Raw genomic sequence first — 18,869 nt, forward strand, 5'->3', positions numbered from 1 at the left:
ATCACATGGGACTGTACACAGGTGTATCAGTTCAATTAGGATGATTTAAAATAATACTCGTAGCTTTCTTATGTGACAGCTAGGGACTGGAATTCGTTGCCTGCTGCTGTCTTTTCCGAAGATTATAATCTAGGCGTTTTTAAGTCGAGAGTGAATAGGCACTTACAGGGCAGATATTATTATGTACCATTGTACCATCCTAGACTGCATCCCACTTAACATCAGGTGCGATTGTGGTCAAATATCTGCCTTGTTATGCATAAAAAACAATCTCTGTATACAGGGTGTTAGGTAAATGGGTATATGAGCCGACACTAGCCCATGTTAACATGGTCATATAAAAGGTATGGTGAAGTCAGAAAATTGATATCTTCATTTTGACTATTTTAATTTTCATACAAATCGGATTTTGTAAAATTTATTTTGTATGAAAATTAAAAAAAATTAAATGATGATATCAAATTTCTGACTTCACCATACCATTTATATGCCTATGTTAACATGGGCTAGTGTCGGCTCATATACCCATTTACCTAACACCCTGTATAAAAATAAAAAAGTCTAGAATTGAGAAGGCCATCTATTATGATACGTACTACCACAGATGGTACCAATACCGTATATCCAAAGTACTAAGTTCGCTTTCTTTTCAAAAATAAAAGAATGTTTTCTTTGAAATTACAAAGTTCCACTTTGTAAGCGTTTTTTTATTATTTTTTAAATGTTCACTGGACTGTTGCTAATGATCTTTGGTATTACACCTTTCAAGGAATAAGTCGAGTTGCCTGTCACCCTGTATATCACCACTTTTGGTAACAGAAAAAGTGTGTTTTGAGTTATGATGGGATCTAGTCGTAGTATGCACCTATAACAAATCATATTCGTTAAACGTCAATCAAGAAGAAAAATAGTACTTATTGTGATAACAAAGTCGAAATCAATGTTAAAATATGTAAATGTCTCATAACTGATTTACCTACAATTACATGAAATATTCTCAAGCAAATTCTGCAAATAGTATAAACAAATAGAACAAGCCAGGTTGATTTGTAAACGGAACTAGCTTAACTCCGAGCTAACAAACTAGCTCAAATAGACATTGTACGCGTAACAAACAACCAAAGCAACCAGCTCGCTCACATTTGCTTATTACCCTCATTTTCATATACCTAGTCTGTAGATTTCACATTACATTATTTTAAAACTAAAATCTAAATCTAAAAGTAATTGCTATTTGTCCAGCAGTGAACGTCATTTGGCTGAAACGACCGAACGAACAAACGATAAAAAAACTACTGTTGTAGTAGCGTAAAAATCTAGAGTTATTTTTCGTTATTTGGATTCCAATTTATATATTCATTACAGCTCATTTAAAATAAAATTTTGCGAATTGTCTGAAAGATATAATTTTATTATGAGTCTTTCCAATTTATTTGGAATGCAATAAAGAGTCTATCGACCTAAATATCTACAGAGTAGTTAACTGTCATTTAGGTAGGTACAGCTGATGTTTATTTTACTTAGTTCACAGGCGTGATTTTGCTTAGGTTTTTTTTGCTATCAAGTTCAGGGACAAATTGTATACACCCATTGACATTAACAGCAAAAATCCTCGCCTCCTCCGCAAACTCAGAGGACAGAGGACCGGCGAAATTTGAATAATGAAAATGTTTACCTCCATTAAGACGAAATAAAGAAATACAAAATCCTCCAGCGAGCCGTCCGGGCGAAATCTTTTAGCGGCGAACGTTTCACTGGATTCCTTATAAAAGCATCCTCTTAAAAATACACGTTCCGTCGAATATTTTGTCTAGTTTTCAAAAATAAATGTTGAATAAATTACGAGATAAAACTTTCCCATCAAAATGTATGCCTGAAAACTTTGCGGGTTCTGTTGAGGTATTACTTAACAATGTAGCCGAACTGGCCGGTTTACACGGTAAAAAGCTATGAAGACTTGCCTTTTTTAATGAAACTTTTTTATAAAGTTCTAAAGTTCTAAAGTATCGTGTGCTAAGAAAGGATTCAGTTCATTGCTTCATTTCTTTGCAGATTATTTTAAACCAATAAGCTATCAATGCAAATCATTAGGTACACTACTTACTAAAGTTATTGACAGTGTATAACTAAGCACCTGTAACTAAAACACAATCAAATATCTAAACAACGAAATGAAATATTAATTCAAATCTTCATAACTGACAAAGGCAAATAATAAACTAATTTACACAACTTTGTCATCTTTGATCTCCATAATAGAGCAAAGTTCACGAGGTTTCCCGTTGTAAACTAACTGACAGCTCAATTTTACCCGACATTCGTACCGCAGGGTAAATATTTAACGAGTTGAACGGACGCATCGCATAATCCTGTTCGACGAAACATATATTATTCAACATCATCCCTAAATCGGGAGGGGTATTCATAAAGCCATTACAAACTGATCGCCTTTGTTCTAATGCCCACTGCATCTGGAAAACGGAGATGAGAAAAATTGCGCGCGGTTTGAAATAGAGTAAAACGCGGTAAAACATTCAGAGATATAACTGAATAATACTCAGTAGGCGCACGCCTAAACGAATAAAGGTCATAGCAGACTTATCAACTCGGAAAGGGATCAACACCGTATCGCCTTTCGCGTGCTGTCAACCGCGAGGTGAGGCGTTTACGTTAGAGCTCTTACACACGAGCAGCACATTGACGACAGCAAAAGTGACCGCAGTCGCCGTCACTTGTCGGCAGCTAAACGGTGCCGATAAGTGTGCGTTGCACTATGGAGCTTCATACAAAGAATACCGACCGCCTCGAGTTGATACGGTCACGATCCCTTTCCTGGTTGTCAAGTGTGCTACGTCCTTAATGCGTTATGAATTCTCCACGCATGTTAAAGAATCCAATCATTTCTCGATATTGTATATTATGTAAACGCGAATTTAAAATAGTATTTTGTTCACGTACCGCCTTAAGCACTTAACGATCGGAGAACTATGAAGAATACCTCGAACTATGTAGGTAGTTTAGTTGTAGGTTATTTGGAAGTAAGTGGGGCGGATAACACTTAGTACCTATCAAAATAGTTTGTACGGTAGGGACTAAAACCTTTTACGTTTATCCTATTAATATTCCGAGTAAACTTGCTTATATCTCATTTCCATTTGCCATTAGATGAAATTGAGGTCAAAAACAAACTTAATTTACATAATGATTTATTATAGGTAGAGCGTTTATATGACCTGTTTTCACGTTGTCTAGCCCTTTAGCAAGCCTCATCATCATCATCATCATTTCAGCCATAGGACGTCCACTGCTGAACATAAGCCTCCCCCAATGATTTCCATGTTGACCGGTTGGTAGCGTCCAGAGCCTTCCTGCTACTTTTATGATGCATTTAGCAAGCCTACTCTCTCTTATTAGATTCAAGTCGAGTCTGAAATAAGAAAGTGGTGGACGAATACAATCAAGATTTCAATAGCTTTTAGCGTTGCACTTACATACTTTTTCTTATTAAATAAATGGATACCAGAGTGCCCTTGGGAAAATCAACCGGGTTTCTGCTTCAGTTATTTAGTTAACTTAGTTAATCTTAAAATAGTGCTGTTGCAATGTTATGACAATAATAATGTTGCCTCTATGACAACTAAACATGAAATATTTACAGTATTTTTTAAACCAAAATATTGCATTCGGTGACAATCCTTAGGTATAACAATAAACTAATTGACTGATAATGTCGATATAGCTAAAAAGAATGCATAGTTGAAAAGTCTTGCAAGTTGTCAAGGAAGAACACTTGAAACATGTTTACTTTGGAGAAGAGTACTAGCGAAAACCAAGTTTCCAGCAACAATTTTAAAAGCACACAGACAAAATTAAATACGGAAAATGTGTGAGATAAAATCGCGCACATTTTGCAATCGAATAAGACATACGAATGCCTCTAGCCCCGGCACAATAGGACTTGGATTAAACTTTACCAGTTTTCCAATAATTGTACAACTCTATAACTACATTCCACTATTTAATAAAGAAAAAGAGAAATTGTAGATGTGTTCAGTGTTCACGGTACAAAATAACTTTATCAAAGACAGAAACTTTGGTATTAGATAAATAACTAAAAGTTGATTCAGAAAGTGTTTAAGTTGAACCTTCCTTTCGTAACGTAAAATTTACAACTTTTAGATAACAATAGCCCAACTTATAACATTAAATATCTAAGATGAGTACATAATATTACTGCTTAAGTACATATTAATGTCCTAATACCAAACCTGCATATATGAAAATATGAAATGATAATTTTTTTTTTGAAATCGACTAGTGTCGTAGGTTTCCTTCCAAAATGTCTTCCAAAGTATGTAGATTTGTATTATCCACCCTGATCCTAAGCCTAATTCATAAAACAGGATGACATGTTTACAGAAGCACCTGTGAAGTCCCATGCATCGGTTAACTAGTTTCCCCAAAGAAAGTAGGCCTTAATTAGACCTAAGCATAATTGGAATGAGTAATTACAAGGTGCCTCGAATGAATATTTTAATTGCTTTCGTCCACTGGTTCTCAACTTCAGGACTTTACTACTTATTTCTTTTACTGATATAAAATATTTAAAATAAAAAGACGAATGCCAAAAGCAGAACATTTTTTAGTTTGACAAGTTTTTCTTTCTTATTAAAACATTTTTATAAAGATAGAGATAAAGAAAAAGATATTTGTTTTAGATATCCATAAAGAACGACTAGAGTACACAGATATAGGGCAAAAGGTCAGACTTTCAATGTAAATTAAATTTTAATTTGATTGAATCTAAGTTCATCATCATCATTTCAGCCATAAGACGACTGCTGAACATAGGCCTCCCCCGATAATTTCGATAATGATTCCATATTGGTAGCGGCCTGCATACAGCGCCTTTCTGCTACTTTTATGAGTTCGTCGATCCACCTTGCGAGTGAATCTAACTTAGGTCTATTTATTAATTGTCTCTCCAAGAAAAGATTGGGAAACTCTGTACCACACGGTGTAAAAGTGGAGTTTCGCTACAAAGGTGAGAGGACGAAATAAAACGAGCTAGATGGGTGCTTAATTCGAATCGCCTCGGGTGGCATACTCGAGTATAAACGTGTGGGTTCCGTTGCAAATGATGCTTTAAAATGACACTTTTTCATGATCTTTCGTGTGGGTTGAACAAATTGAGGCCACAAAACTGGTGTCAAGCATCATGAGCCGCTTTAGGTGTCTGATGGCTCTATCGAACCTACAGTGCAGTGTTCTCGCTTTATGAAGCACAGAATCATATTTCTTTACAAAGAAACAGGTTAATTCGGACCCTAATATTTTTAATCTGATTTAAACTCATAAAAAACTCAATTATTTATGCAAGTAGGCTTTTAAAGAACGTTTACACGTCCAAGTATTAAACCCTACCACTGCTTCAGGACAATAAATGGGCCAGTGCTGAGAAGAAGCAAGAAACTCAGTCACTACAGACAGATGAAGATTAGTCTGAAATCCATCATACAAAGTAAATAATTAATTACGAGTTTATACGTGAGACTAAAACAATAACTAACTTTTCACACAATTAATGAAAACTTTATTACATCTAGGATTTTCTTCAGAATAAATAAAAGTTCTAGTCTTGGATTTCACCTTGATCAGAAGTTCACGGCACAAATTAAAATTTAATGAGACATGAAGCCATGAAATATTAAAACTAAACCCAGACTGACACTAATCCAGCCACTTCTGAACTTCTCCAAGTATTGATTTATAAGTTTACTAGAAACTTTGACTGTACTAAGAAAACAATTTCTCTTCTTTTTTTAAATATGGTATACTTAGGCTGGGTTGCACTGTCTTACTTTAACTTTGAAAAACGTCAAAAATCTGTCAAACTCCATACAAAAAGCACCGGTTATCGTCATAGTTACTGTCAAAGTTTGGTGGTGCAACTCAGCCTTAATAATTTTGCCAATTTATAGTATGTTAGTCTAATTTCATATACGACTAGGTACGTGTATTAATTTTACAGTGAAATTCAACATCTCTAACCGGCAGAAGCTATTGAATGTCATGTCCAGCCAGGATTGACTGACATCTGTCATTCTCATGTTGACAGCTTTGAACAGCGGCGTAGCAGCGCGAACGTTGGCTGCGAATCTTACCTAAAGTTTACGTAAAATATTAAATATCAGCATCAAAACTTTTTTTTTTAAACCCCTTGGTTACAACAGTGCAATGTAACTTTTAAACGTTAAAACCTGATGTTACTAAAACAGTTTTGACTTCACATAAAGGCAGCCGTCAATTCAGTCCACCCGCATAAAAATTGCTTGGCAAAATGTTACCTGGTTTCTCGCGATACAGGTGCATACCTAGTGCGAGAACCGCTACCAACACTTCTTCACAATCCACCATAGCATGTAATTAGCTTAAGGCTTGGTATTTCTGCTAAAGTAGGTATTTCGCGCTGTCAAAATCTGCGCGCGCAATACTTCGCCGAAGACAGCGCGCCAAAGAGCTCTCGCGGCTACACAGTATAGAAATACCAGTTGGTTAGGTTAGGTTGACTTCCTTCCGTTCAAGCGTCACACTCACAGCACTTTCTAATACAAATCATATCCAAGTGATACAAATTAAAACAACTTTCAGAATTTTTGGGAATATATTTTAGAATCGAATAAATATAAAATATAACTGCCAAAGTAAACACGGTTCAAAGAGGCGTGGCGTCACCCGACCTTCCGGAATTTTCAAGATTACGTCACCCGACCTATCGTTAGGTCCTCGGGAGCTTGAGCGATTGGAAAAACATTTTATGATCAGTTACTCTTAGTAGCGATTATTTAGAGCTTGGATAATAAATTATAGTTGTTGCAATTCACGAAACTTTGCATGTGGTTAATTACATTAATCAGTACACGCATCAATTTTGTTCAGTCTTTTTGTTTATTAATAAATAAAAATATCATACTAAAATTGCATACATATTTTTTTGTATTGGTCTGGGTGTTTTCTTTCCATAATTTATGTATAACGTATGTACGGGGCTCTGTATTGAAAATCACTATGAGCATCACACGCGGTTACCTGCCGCAGGCACCCGCTCTGAGCACTCATGGGAGTTTATGCAGAGGTCGCTAGAGTTTGACTTTGAGCTTTGTTTATAGTCATTACGAAGCAGATTTTGATGGGAAACTGCACTGTCTTGAATTCGAAAGGGTAATTTGACGGTGTTAGGGGAATTCTAGGAATAAATGCAGAGCGTCCTCATTGAAATTGAGACATTTCAATTTGAGATTTCACTTGACATTGATTGCAATCTGACATGGAGTTTTCAAACACTTGTAAAAATAAAAAGTAATTAAATCAAAAGCAGTAAGACTCCCAAAATAACTTTCTACCCCTTTTACACGTTTGTCATAAATTATAATATTAAGGAATTGTTAAGCAAAATTTCAAGTAGATTGAACCAAATAATCACTGTCCCATACAAACTTTGCCCCTTATTTCACCCCCTTCATTTCTTGACCCCATTTCGGAAAATCGGATGCCTACGTCATACAAAGAACACACCTTCCAACTTTCAGGTCTCTACGATATCCGTCAGTCATTTAGGACTAAGCATTTTTATTAGTTGTCCAATACTCTATCGTTCCAGGTATGTCATTGACAGGAGGGCGCTACTATCTTAATGGGTTATTTATTAGTCCCAACTTTATACCACTTGACATTTCAGAATCGTTTGACTTTAGATACCTAAGCGATTTGATATTCAGAGTCCCTTAATGAAATCAAGTTCTATAATAACTTGAGGTGTTGTACCCGATCAAGCTTTTCATTGCAGGACAGTTAAATAGTTTTATTATTAGTTTCTTCTTTAAGTCTTGATTTGTCAGAGTAGGTAAAGGCTCCATGAGAGCAAAATTTAGCTTTATAATAGTTTTTAATTTTTTTCTTCAAATATTTGACGCCTTGTAATCTCTCGTTAATATAGGTCCACACAAATAAAGAATGTTTGACTTCGACTTTAATAACTATGCTCTTACATTTAGAATAATATAAGAATAAGAATTTTTCGGTTTTTATATAAGGTGTTATTTTTTTAACTGATCATATTTTACCAACACATCCTATTACCCCCTATTGGGTTAGTAGTAGTTTCGCACGATTTTCCTTCGCACGAATATGCGAAACGTCCCCTTTCAATAATAATTTTTTTTAGTAGGCGTTTCGCCCGGATGTATTAGAAGTATTAAAATCGCGTGCGAATCGACTCTTTTTAGGGTTCCGTACCTCAAAAGGAAAAAACGGAACCCTTATAGAATCACTTTGTTGTCCGTCCGTCCGTCTGTCAAGACCCTTTTTCTCAGGAACGCGTGGAGGTATGAAGCTGAAATTTATATCAATTACTCAGGTCTACTGTCCCTTGAATCTGTGAAAAAATCAAACTTCTAAGCCAACGCAATCAAAAGATACAGCCGTTTATGCCGCAAATTTTCGACACTTGCAAGGGAATCAAAACCTACAGGGTGCTTCCCGTGAACTCAGAATCTTGAAATTTGGTACGAAGCAACGTCTTATAGCATAGATAAAGGAAAAATTACGAAAACCATAAATTTTTAGTTACATCACATAATATATATTTTTTTAATAATTTTAAACTTACTACCCATTTCCTCATAAACGCGTAGAGGTATTAAATTGAAATTCATACCAAATACTCAGGTCTATAATACCTTTAAGCTGTAACAAAATCAAACTTCTATGTCAACGCAATCAAAAGAAACAGCAATTTAAGCTGCATATTTTGAAACTCGCAAGTACTCGCAAGGGAATCAAAACCTAAAGGGTACTTCCAGTCGACCTAGAATCTCGAAATTTGGCATGAAGCAACGTTTTATAGCACACATAAAGGAAAAATTCCGAAAACCTTAAATTTTTAGTTACATTACAAAATATATATTTTTTAATAAATATAAACTTATTACTTTTTTCCTCATGAACGCGTAGAGCTATCAAGTTGAAATTCATATCAAATACTTAGATCTAATTGCCTTTAACCCGTGAAAAAAAAAAAAAATTCTAAGTCAACGCAAAAACGCAAAACGCAAAAGTACAACCATTGATACCGCATAAATTTTGAAACTCGCAACTACACGCAAGGGAATTAAAACCTAAAGACCACTTCCCGTTGACATAGAATCTCGAAATTTGGTAAGAAGCAATAGCTTACAGCACAGGTAACAGAAAAATTCCGAAAAGCTTAAAATTTTAAGTAGTTATACCACCAAAAAAATTGTGATTGAAAATACCATAGTTATGACTCGATTGTCGTAATGAACGAACTTTGTAAACCTTGCAGGTTTGTACGGAACCCTCGGTGCGCGAGTCCGACTCGCACTTGGCCGGTTTTTTTGAACTAGTAGTATGCGATTACTAGTTCTCAAAGGGGTCGATTCGCACCCGTTCGATTGTGAAAACCAAACTAATATATTTACTGTAAGTAAATGCTAAATAGTAAATATTAGTTTGGATTGTGAATATCCTATCCTACTATAATATTATAAAGGCGAAAGTTCGGATGTCTGGATGTCATGATGTCTGGATGTTTGTTACTCTTTTACGCAAAAATTACTGTACGGATTTTGTTGAAACTTTATAGTATTATTGTTTATAACCCAGATTAACATATAGGCTAACTTATGACGATATGTGACAAATAAATTTCAATAAATAAATAAGACGTGTCTAAAAAGCGAACTCTACCTATCGTCATTGGTTAAAATCTACAGCGCTGGACAAACTACTGTATGACGTTCGTAAATATTCATTCGGGGGAAGCCGTGAAACGCCATCTATCAACATGATATCTAACGGGGGTAAAACGAGGTCCACGCGAACGAAGTCGCGGGCGGCCGCTAGTTTATAATAGGTAGCTTTCCCTCCGCAACCTTATTGGTATTCCATGTATGTGTCTTTTAACTGATTTCTGTTAAACATTTCATGTAAAATTTGTCCAGTTATAACTCCATTTACATCTGCATCTGTAAACAAGGGTTCATGTTCTCCAGCCCAGATGCCGAGTAAACAGAATCGTCTTTCAGTGACGTGCAGCTGCCCCTATATTTGACCCTCTGACCTAATTTTTTATTATTTATTTGTATCAGTGTGCTCTTCTAATAAGTGTAAGACGATTGTATGTAGGTACTATTAATATGTAATTTTAACTCATTGGTTTTGTCTCATATTTAAGGAATTTACTATGTATCATGAGTAGAGTCTTCGTTTAAAAGGATGCGAACGATTTAAATTTCAATAGGTAGACAAAATTGATAATTCTTAATTATCAAATATTTTAGCTTTCTCCAGTAACACTGATATTATTATACTGTGACTCATCAAAGTCATCATTGTCAAAAATATTGACAAATCGCGAACTGTCACGTCCAAAAAACTGACACGCGTCCGTCCTCCGTAAGCGCCACCGCGCGACTGATTGAGATTGTCCAAGCCGTCATGGACGATTTTTTCCACATTTTTTAACATAGTAACTAAATAAGACGCAATATAAAAATTCCATCCGTTAAAAGCCCTCAAGTTATTTCTGAACTTTAGTTTAGTAAAAGATTTAGAATCTCAAATCGCTTATTTTAAAAATAAAACCATAATTAGAAAACGAATAGTGGTAACTTTGGGAATTTATTCTATCGAGTCAACTTCATCAAATCGTGTTTCCATCCGTTAATAGCCCTAGAAAATATCCTCAACTATGCCCAATAAAAATCTTAGCCTTTAATTTTACTGTTTAGTACCTCAAAAATGAAAAATGAAAACCTCATTTTCGCCATTTTCTCTGCTACCCGGCCTTAAGACTGTCACTCCGTTTTTTGTAAATCTGTCTTGCTTAAATAAAGATTTTATTATTATTATTTTATTATTACATTTGTACTTTAGTAAACCACATAGAAAAGCTCGCGGTTAATTGTATAAATTTTACGGTTTTCAGAACACACGCGATGGATCCCAAAAAGTAATTTAGATTTGATTACCTTTTCCCCTCTAAGTGTTTTATGTGTTTTTAAACAAAGAGACCCGTTAGTCTCTTTATGAGAATAATATTGTGCATGAAAATTAATTAAAAATTCACTTTGTTTATGTTTTCTTTTCGCTTAAATATGAAACACTAGCTGACCCGGCGAACTTCGTACCGCCTTAGCGTAGAGATTTTCTTTATATTTTTTTCCGTAAAAACCTTGTACAGAGTATTAGAAAACTACAAAAAAAAATCAGCCAAATCGGTCAAGCCGTTTTCATGTTATGTCGTGACAACGGAAAACGGGTTTCATTTTTATATATATAGATGAAGGAAATTCCACGTAAGTAGAATTAAAAAGATTTATAAAACATTTTTAATTAACGTCTGGGAAAATCTTTTATAATCAAATTTTAATTTTAATATCGAATTAAGATTTACATATATTTTTTAATAATGCAACATCTTTAAATCCTAGGCCCAGACCACAAAAGATAGAGATCAGATTTGTCATTTGTCTTAGAAGAGTCAACATTTTGCCTAGGCGCAGACCACCGACTTTTAGTTGGCCGATAGTTGGGCCCGATTTCAATTTGTATGAAGAATCGGCCGATAGCAAATCGGTGTAATGTGCGCACTTTTATACATCTCCATACTGATTAACAGCCCGACCCAACTATCGGCCAACTAAAAGTCGGTGGTCTGCGCAAAATGTTGACTCTTCTAAGACAAATGTCAAATCTGATCTCTATCTTTTGTGATAAAAAGATGATATTTATTAAATTTCAGAAAAAGTCACTGAACTTTCATTTACTGCCTACACAAAAATCCATTTGCCTACTGGGTATTAATACCTATAACAGATCCGATATTAAAGATTCCCTTGACAGATATCGAGGTCGCTCCAAATAGCTTTTCTATTTAATCCCAGGTGCTCCTTCTGCTACAAACATCACCAACATCAAGACGAAAATTAATGGTGTTGAGACGATCCTTCACATGGATATAGTTATGATGGTAATTAAAAGTTATAATTGCCAGCGGCGAACTTATTGCCTCACACAGCTAATATAACGGGAGGAGCGGATATTTACCTCCGAGTTCGGAACTCCTACATCTCGAGGGAAACCTTGCGAGAATCCAGGGCTTCCTGCTGGCAGTTTTTGTCCGAAGTAGTATAAAATATATGAGGCATTGTTTATACAATCCCGTAAATTCTTGAAGATTTCTTCAAGATGAATGAGGTTCTGTTAGAACTGTTTTTGAAATGCCTTACAAACCAACAACACGTGTTAAATCTAAAACTAAAAATACGGTAACTAATAAGGCCCCGATTGGCAGTTCTTAGGAGCTTTATAGACGTTTAACTGCCTGAAACTCTATTTCATAGTTTTGTATATAAGCTTTATTTGGTTTATTTTAAAGCAGATAAATAATAAATAACAAAAATTGCAGAGCTGACTCTAGAACGCTAGGCATGATTGAGGTCAAAAGTCCCTCAGGCCAATTAGGCCTCCGTATCCTTGTAAGGGCCTGTCAGACACTCGCGGCAGGCCGTAAAGGTCCCCTGAGGCGACTATTTACCGTTGTTATGGTCACGAATGCTCGCTATCAACGGAAAAGATATCAGAGGAAACTACTAAAATATACTTTGACACAGTTTTCTAAATTAGCCAAGTATAAAGAAACATATTTTATATTAGCCCACGTGGCAAAGAAATCGCTAAAACAGTCTAGTAAGACTAAGGCTGAATTCATCATCTTACTTTCTCAGTAACTATAACCATAACCGGTTATTTGTGTTTGGAGTTTCACAGACTTTTGACGTTTGTTAAAGTAAGATTTCAGTTACTAATATGTTAACATTATGGTAGATACCTACTTACACTTGAATCTTGTCACGATATAAGCTTCAAATACGAGTAGGTATGTCAATACATTTTAACCTACGTTAAAATATGAACACAGCTTATTCTTTTCCCTTTTTAAGTATAGTCGTACTTATGACAACTCAATTCACGTGCCATACAGATAACTAGGTATGTTGATTAAAATTAATTTATGATACCTATACCGTCATTATTATTTCGGACATCCATATTTATAAGGCAATTAGGCTTAGGCGCGAAATATAATTTTATTGATAGTTAAGTAAAGAAATTTTAATATTTATAGGCCTCCAATTAAATCAGTTTCATCTTTTGTCACGTACTTAGAAACAATTAATTAAGCGTTCGAGAGACGTGGAGCAATGTTGAATATTTTATTTTTCGGGTGTTTTCGTTTATTTATTGATGACTTTAGATAGACAGTCTAAGGATGGAATTGAACCCACGACTGATGTGGACGGGAATCTTATTAACCATTCCTCAAACCTTGGCTTTTAATTTGCCAGATTTCTATATAAAATTATCAAACTGAGTTTGATAAGTTCCAAATACACAATGCTTTAATTTCGCCTATTTCTATGATAATGTTAGGCAATGTTAAACGCAATGCCCTATTGACAATACATACAAAGTCGTATGTAATTTGTAAATACTCGTATTTTTTTAATGGTACAAAAATGATATCTAGAAACTTATTAACTTTAAGCCATCTACGAGTAATTTATCAAAATTAATAACTAGATTGATTACATTACTAATAACATTAGAATTATTGAATTTCATATCAAATGTCATTTCAAAATGGTACTTTGACGGTTCCCTGGAAGTTTAAATGATTGGGAGAGCAATAATCCGAATCCATTGTCGTTGGAATGTCACCTTTGGAATACCTATTAAAATAAAGCATAATGTAAAATTTATACACATCATGGATGTTTGTACAATATTTATTTAACAAACTCTAGTTTGGAGCACGGCAATTAATGGGAAAGTAGAAACAAATATTCGTAATCATAAAAGCCTAAAAGTGAACAACAACGACTTTATTAATTTATGATACCTATTTTTACCAAAGAAACGGCTATATTTAGCTTCTGAGGTTTCATACAACAACGCAAGTAATCAAAAGTGTGTTATGTACACGTAACTTTGTTGAAGAACTTATTAAATTACACATCCATACGCACAGACGAAAATAGAAACAAAATTAATGTAAAATGTGTTTTCTATGTATAATATGTATTTATTTACAAACTAAAAGTATTTATGTATGTTTATCTGTCGTCTAGTACCCATAGTACAATAACATAAAATAACGAACGAACGTCGCGAGTGGTACTTACCATAAGTATTACCTATATCCCTTAAAATTATAACATTAGGCTCCAACCTGCCACCGCAAGGTAGCCCAAAATATATTTACGGTTCATTATTTACTAGCAAATGCTAAGCAAATACTTCTAACCATTCTGTCATCTCATATCTTGTAGTAATGGAACTTTAAAACTTTTATTTGCTTTATGATAAAATTCGTTGCGGGTTCCCAAATAGAGATATCTCCCGGGACTACCCAATTTTCTTTGTTGGATATGCCTTTCGACCAAGCAGACATGCATAGAGATCCTAACTAATATAGGAGTTTCGGCGGATACCATTTCCAATTAGAATAATTAGGACTTTGATAAGCAAAATCTCTTTAAAAAAAACAGTTCTTTCGTTCGTTCGTTTCAGCCGAAAGGCGTCAACTGCTGGACAAAGGCCTTCTCCAAGCATTTCTACAAAGACCGGTCCTGCGCCGAAAAAATCAACCATACAGATTATAACATGAGAACCTTTTACTTGGGTCATCGTCTCATTTCTATTCTAACACTGTACAATGAGTTGTAAAAGTCACAACTTTGAAAATCCAGTGCCTAATATTTCATGCTCTGAAGAAAAAATAGAATCTTTCCATGAAATAAATAATTAGACATTATGTAAAAGAAATCTATTCTTTTCATCATAAATACTTACGAAAAAACTAGAAAAACCTATAGCCTATACCTACTTACAAATAAGAACCTTGTTCCCGAAAAAAGGCCCGAGGGCAAATATCAACAATCATATCATTCTATCTACCTGCTCTCAATTTCTCGTAACATCGTACTTAATTCTGTTTATCCTGAAACAGAATCTATTAAGTTCCGAGATATTAATCGTTAAGAGCTCTTCGCGAATGTTTGAGGCTTATCAAAGGCGCCGGATTCGGACTCAATATTAATAAGGCTGGATATTTGCATGGCATTCTATTGAAATTTCTTATTAGGGATGAAGATTTTTTACGATTTTAATACTATCGAATAGCAAAATAGATCGAATGACGGCCGGCCAGAAATTGAAATGATGAATTTTAATTTGTGTGACTGGTCTGGGTGTTAATATGTATAATATGTATGTATTTAAAAAAGTATATAAGTAGTATATCCGTTAAGCTAGCACCCATAACACCAGCATTAAGTTGCTTACTTTGAGGCTAACTGGCGGTGTGTGAAATTGTCCAAAGGTTAAAAAAAAATACTCAGAATGAATACCATTCGTATAGTTTTTGATTTCCTACGAATAAGTACCCTTACCTAGCTAATGCGCCTTACTATTTGTAGGTAATTCGAAAACGATTGATGTAAACATCGAACATGACACACAAATCGATTACAAATTTAAACTTCAACTTGTATTCGAAGTTATTACAATCCAAGTTTCTTGCATCGGCATTTAAATCAACTCGGTAGGGCATATCGATTGTAAATCAATTTTTTTTCCAAAAAATCGAGTCCCTCAGCACATCCCTGTCTACGTTCCGATCCTTGTGATCATCGAGGAAATTGGAAGGAATAAATTCAGTAAAGTAGGATATGAACCGATCCCAGCCCACTCCGGCACCGTCGGCGGGAGATTAGAATGTTTAATTAAGGTTTGGAAATGTCTTTTATGTCCAGGAATGAAGTTTGATCGCGAACAATGCGGCTGCAGGATTCCATTCTTTGAGAGTTCCAGATAAGACCCGAATTTTATTTGAAAGAGATAGATTTGAAGATAGATTTTGTACAGATCAATATCAAGCTAAAAACTGTGTCATTTTACGTAGTTTATAACAGGAACTTTGTTACGAAAATGTTAGAATCATTCAGACGTGCCGTCGACTTTCAATGGAGGGAAGTCGAACCTTAAATTCGAACTCCTCCTATGTTCTTCTGATTAATTTCGTTGCGGGTCCAATGGCTGCAGTTAAACTTTCCCCCGGGACAAACTTGACCTTCATTTTTTGGGTTTTTGTGGCGGTCAAGCTGTAGATCCTGGCTACACAGGAGTTGCAGTGGTGGGAACGAGAGGTGGGAATAGTCCCTTGCCGTCGACTACACAGTCGTACCAAAGCCACTTATTTATAGCCAATCCAAATTCGATTTGGCACTTAAACCAATGCTACTTGTGGGTGTTAATTAAGTAACTTACTACCTACTACTGCCAATCATCAAAAAACATTATAAAATGCTTAAAACTCTGACTACGTTTAACAACGAATACCTAGTACCTACCTACCCAATATATTTTTAACCTTGAAGATAGCTTTTTATTGGCTTTAGTTACGAATGGAAACAATAACTCAAAGTGAAACTAGACAAAATGTTACATCAATATTGGAAGTTGGAACGTCCTTGACGAATGTCAACATATCGGTCCCTGGGCTATTTATTTGACTAATGATTGATAGTCGACGCGTGACGGCGGTGAATGTACATATTGCCTTTTGTAAATAACATTTCACCCTTTCCTCAGTTGTTCAAGATCTAGGAGAATATTTGCTGAGCATCGAGTTCTTATTTCTACGTGCGTTCGTCGTCGTAGCTACGTTATTTATTTCGTAGTATTGTTTCTATGTTCGTAGTTCGTCGTAGTAGCATGTGCTACGTATTTTTTTTCGTAGCATTGTTTCTACAACGTTCGTAATCCGTAGTAAGCTTCGTGTAATGTTTTTGGTAGCATTTACGTCGTAGCTGCTACAGCACGCCCGAGCGCATTTTAAACTTTAGGACGGTTGGTACATGCATCATAAATAAATAAATAAAATATTTATTGCCTTCATGTTTTAAAAATACTTTAAATAAATAAATACACTAGAGGGCAAACACTTAAAATGTCATTGCCACTACTCCACGGGAAACAGTAAATCCCATTTGGGATGTCAAAAAACTTTTGCTAATGTCGTTTCGAGTCCCACGAGTGGCGAGTTTTCCTCGCGGCTATTCGATTAGTTAAGTTTGATTAGGAAACTATAGTTGAATAAACACAGGGAGGACGTTATTTATTTACTATGTGGCGAAAATGCAATGTATTTAACTCGAATAGTCGTTCTAATATTTAGAAATTGTATGACCAATAATGAATAAAAATAACGATTATTTAACTAAAATGTGTTTTTATCAGTTATTCTTACGCTACCAACCGGGCAGCATGGAAAGCATTGGGGGAGGCCTATGTTCAGCAGTGGACTTCCTATGGCTGAGATGATGATGATGATTACGCTACTTGGTACATAGGTAGAACACATACGGAGATACCGTACCACAAAAGAATTAGTTTTCGTCAATGCATATTTATCTACTAATTAAAAAACAAACACAAATGAAATTACAATAATACGCATATTTTTCATATGAACACGCGACGCAATATTTTAATACATCAGAATAATTTATAAAACTCCAAATTAAAAACCAAAAATAATTCTCTAACCAATTTCACTTACCTGTCTTCGCATTGTTGTTGTTGGTGGTGCCCGAAGCCTGGCTGAAGAGAGAGGCGCCGGTGAGGCGGGCTCGACGCAGGATCCACCACATCTTCAACAAATCACCTTCCTTCTCCTCTTATAAACAGCAAAAACCTCTGACACCCAAACCCGAAGGTGACAGACAAGCAAAAAACTCAGTTATGCACTTGTCAAAGTTGAATACAAACTCTTTGCACGTAAACAAACACGCGGCGTTCAAAATTCAAAAAAGTTTAGAACATTCCTTTTTCAAACCCGTGTCACTTCAAATCGGCCACAGATTACAGAAAGAACAACACTTCGAGTGAGTAGAAACTTTTCAGATAAGAAAAGTAATTTCCGAAGTAGAAATCGCGCGAAAGTGGGACTGTAGGGGTGGAAACGTCCCCTCTAGACCGGCTCCTGAGCGATACTAGCCGGCGGCTCGTACAAACACCACATGCGCAGAGGGCAATGTGAACAGGTGTATTTGGGTGAGTGCGGGTTAATTGTTAACCCGTGCGATCAACTAAGAGCGGCAGACCACACAATTTTATCTAAACGCTAACTTTGGGCGCAGTTGGAAATGTATTTTTGAACTTTACCGACTAAACGGAGCTTCCCTGAATTCTGTGAACGAATTTATCGCGAATTCATATAACAATATTAGGCATTTATTATTTATGTATTCGGTTCTGACCCGTCTGGCCAGCGTGGGATTGTGCACGTGTGGGAAATACTCAATTTGCCTCTGGTAAGTTAGAGGGTCGTACTCCGATGGCGGCTAAATAACTTAATGATGATGATGAATCGGTGTTCGTACCAGTGAAGTAATTCCCTTACATACATCATAAGATATTATCTAGAAAGAATATTTTCACTTATAGATACTGCAAAATTTTGTGTAAGTACTTAGAATTCAGAATTAGTAAAACTCTTGCGGGATCAAGCCCTAAGGGCAAAAAGAATTTAGATGCTGATATGTTTTCACGATTCGATAAAGTTCTTATGAAAGGTTTATGTAAGCAATAACAAGACACTGTAACCTACGCGCGCGGATGAAAAGTGTTAATACAGTAATCCCATAAAAACACACAGAAATAGGCCTCTCTCCCACCCCAGGAGGAAAACAGCTTACTGTTTATAAAAGGAACAAGCAAAG

The 18,869-nt window shown here is 35.5% G+C and overlaps 1 protein-coding gene across 1 annotated transcript in view; it reads right to left on the reverse strand.

Annotated features, from left to right (window-relative positions):
- LOC135076634 (uncharacterized) overlaps positions 1 to 18,110 on the reverse strand; it is a 204,816-nt gene extending 186,706 nt beyond the window's left edge. Inside the window, exon 1 of the mRNA XM_063971057.1 lies at positions 17,708 to 18,110. Within this exon, the coding sequence (XP_063827127.1) occupies positions 17,708 to 17,798 (91 nt within the window). The 5' untranslated portion in view covers positions 17,799 to 18,110. The remainder of the gene's footprint in view (positions 1 to 17,707) is intronic.
- Between the last annotated feature and the right edge of the window lie 759 nt (positions 18,111 to 18,869).

This window comes from Ostrinia nubilalis, chromosome 12, assembly GCF_963855985.1.
Source record: "Ostrinia nubilalis chromosome 12, ilOstNubi1.1, whole genome shotgun sequence".
NCBI classification, from domain to species: domain Eukaryota; kingdom Metazoa; phylum Arthropoda; class Insecta; order Lepidoptera; family Crambidae; genus Ostrinia; species Ostrinia nubilalis.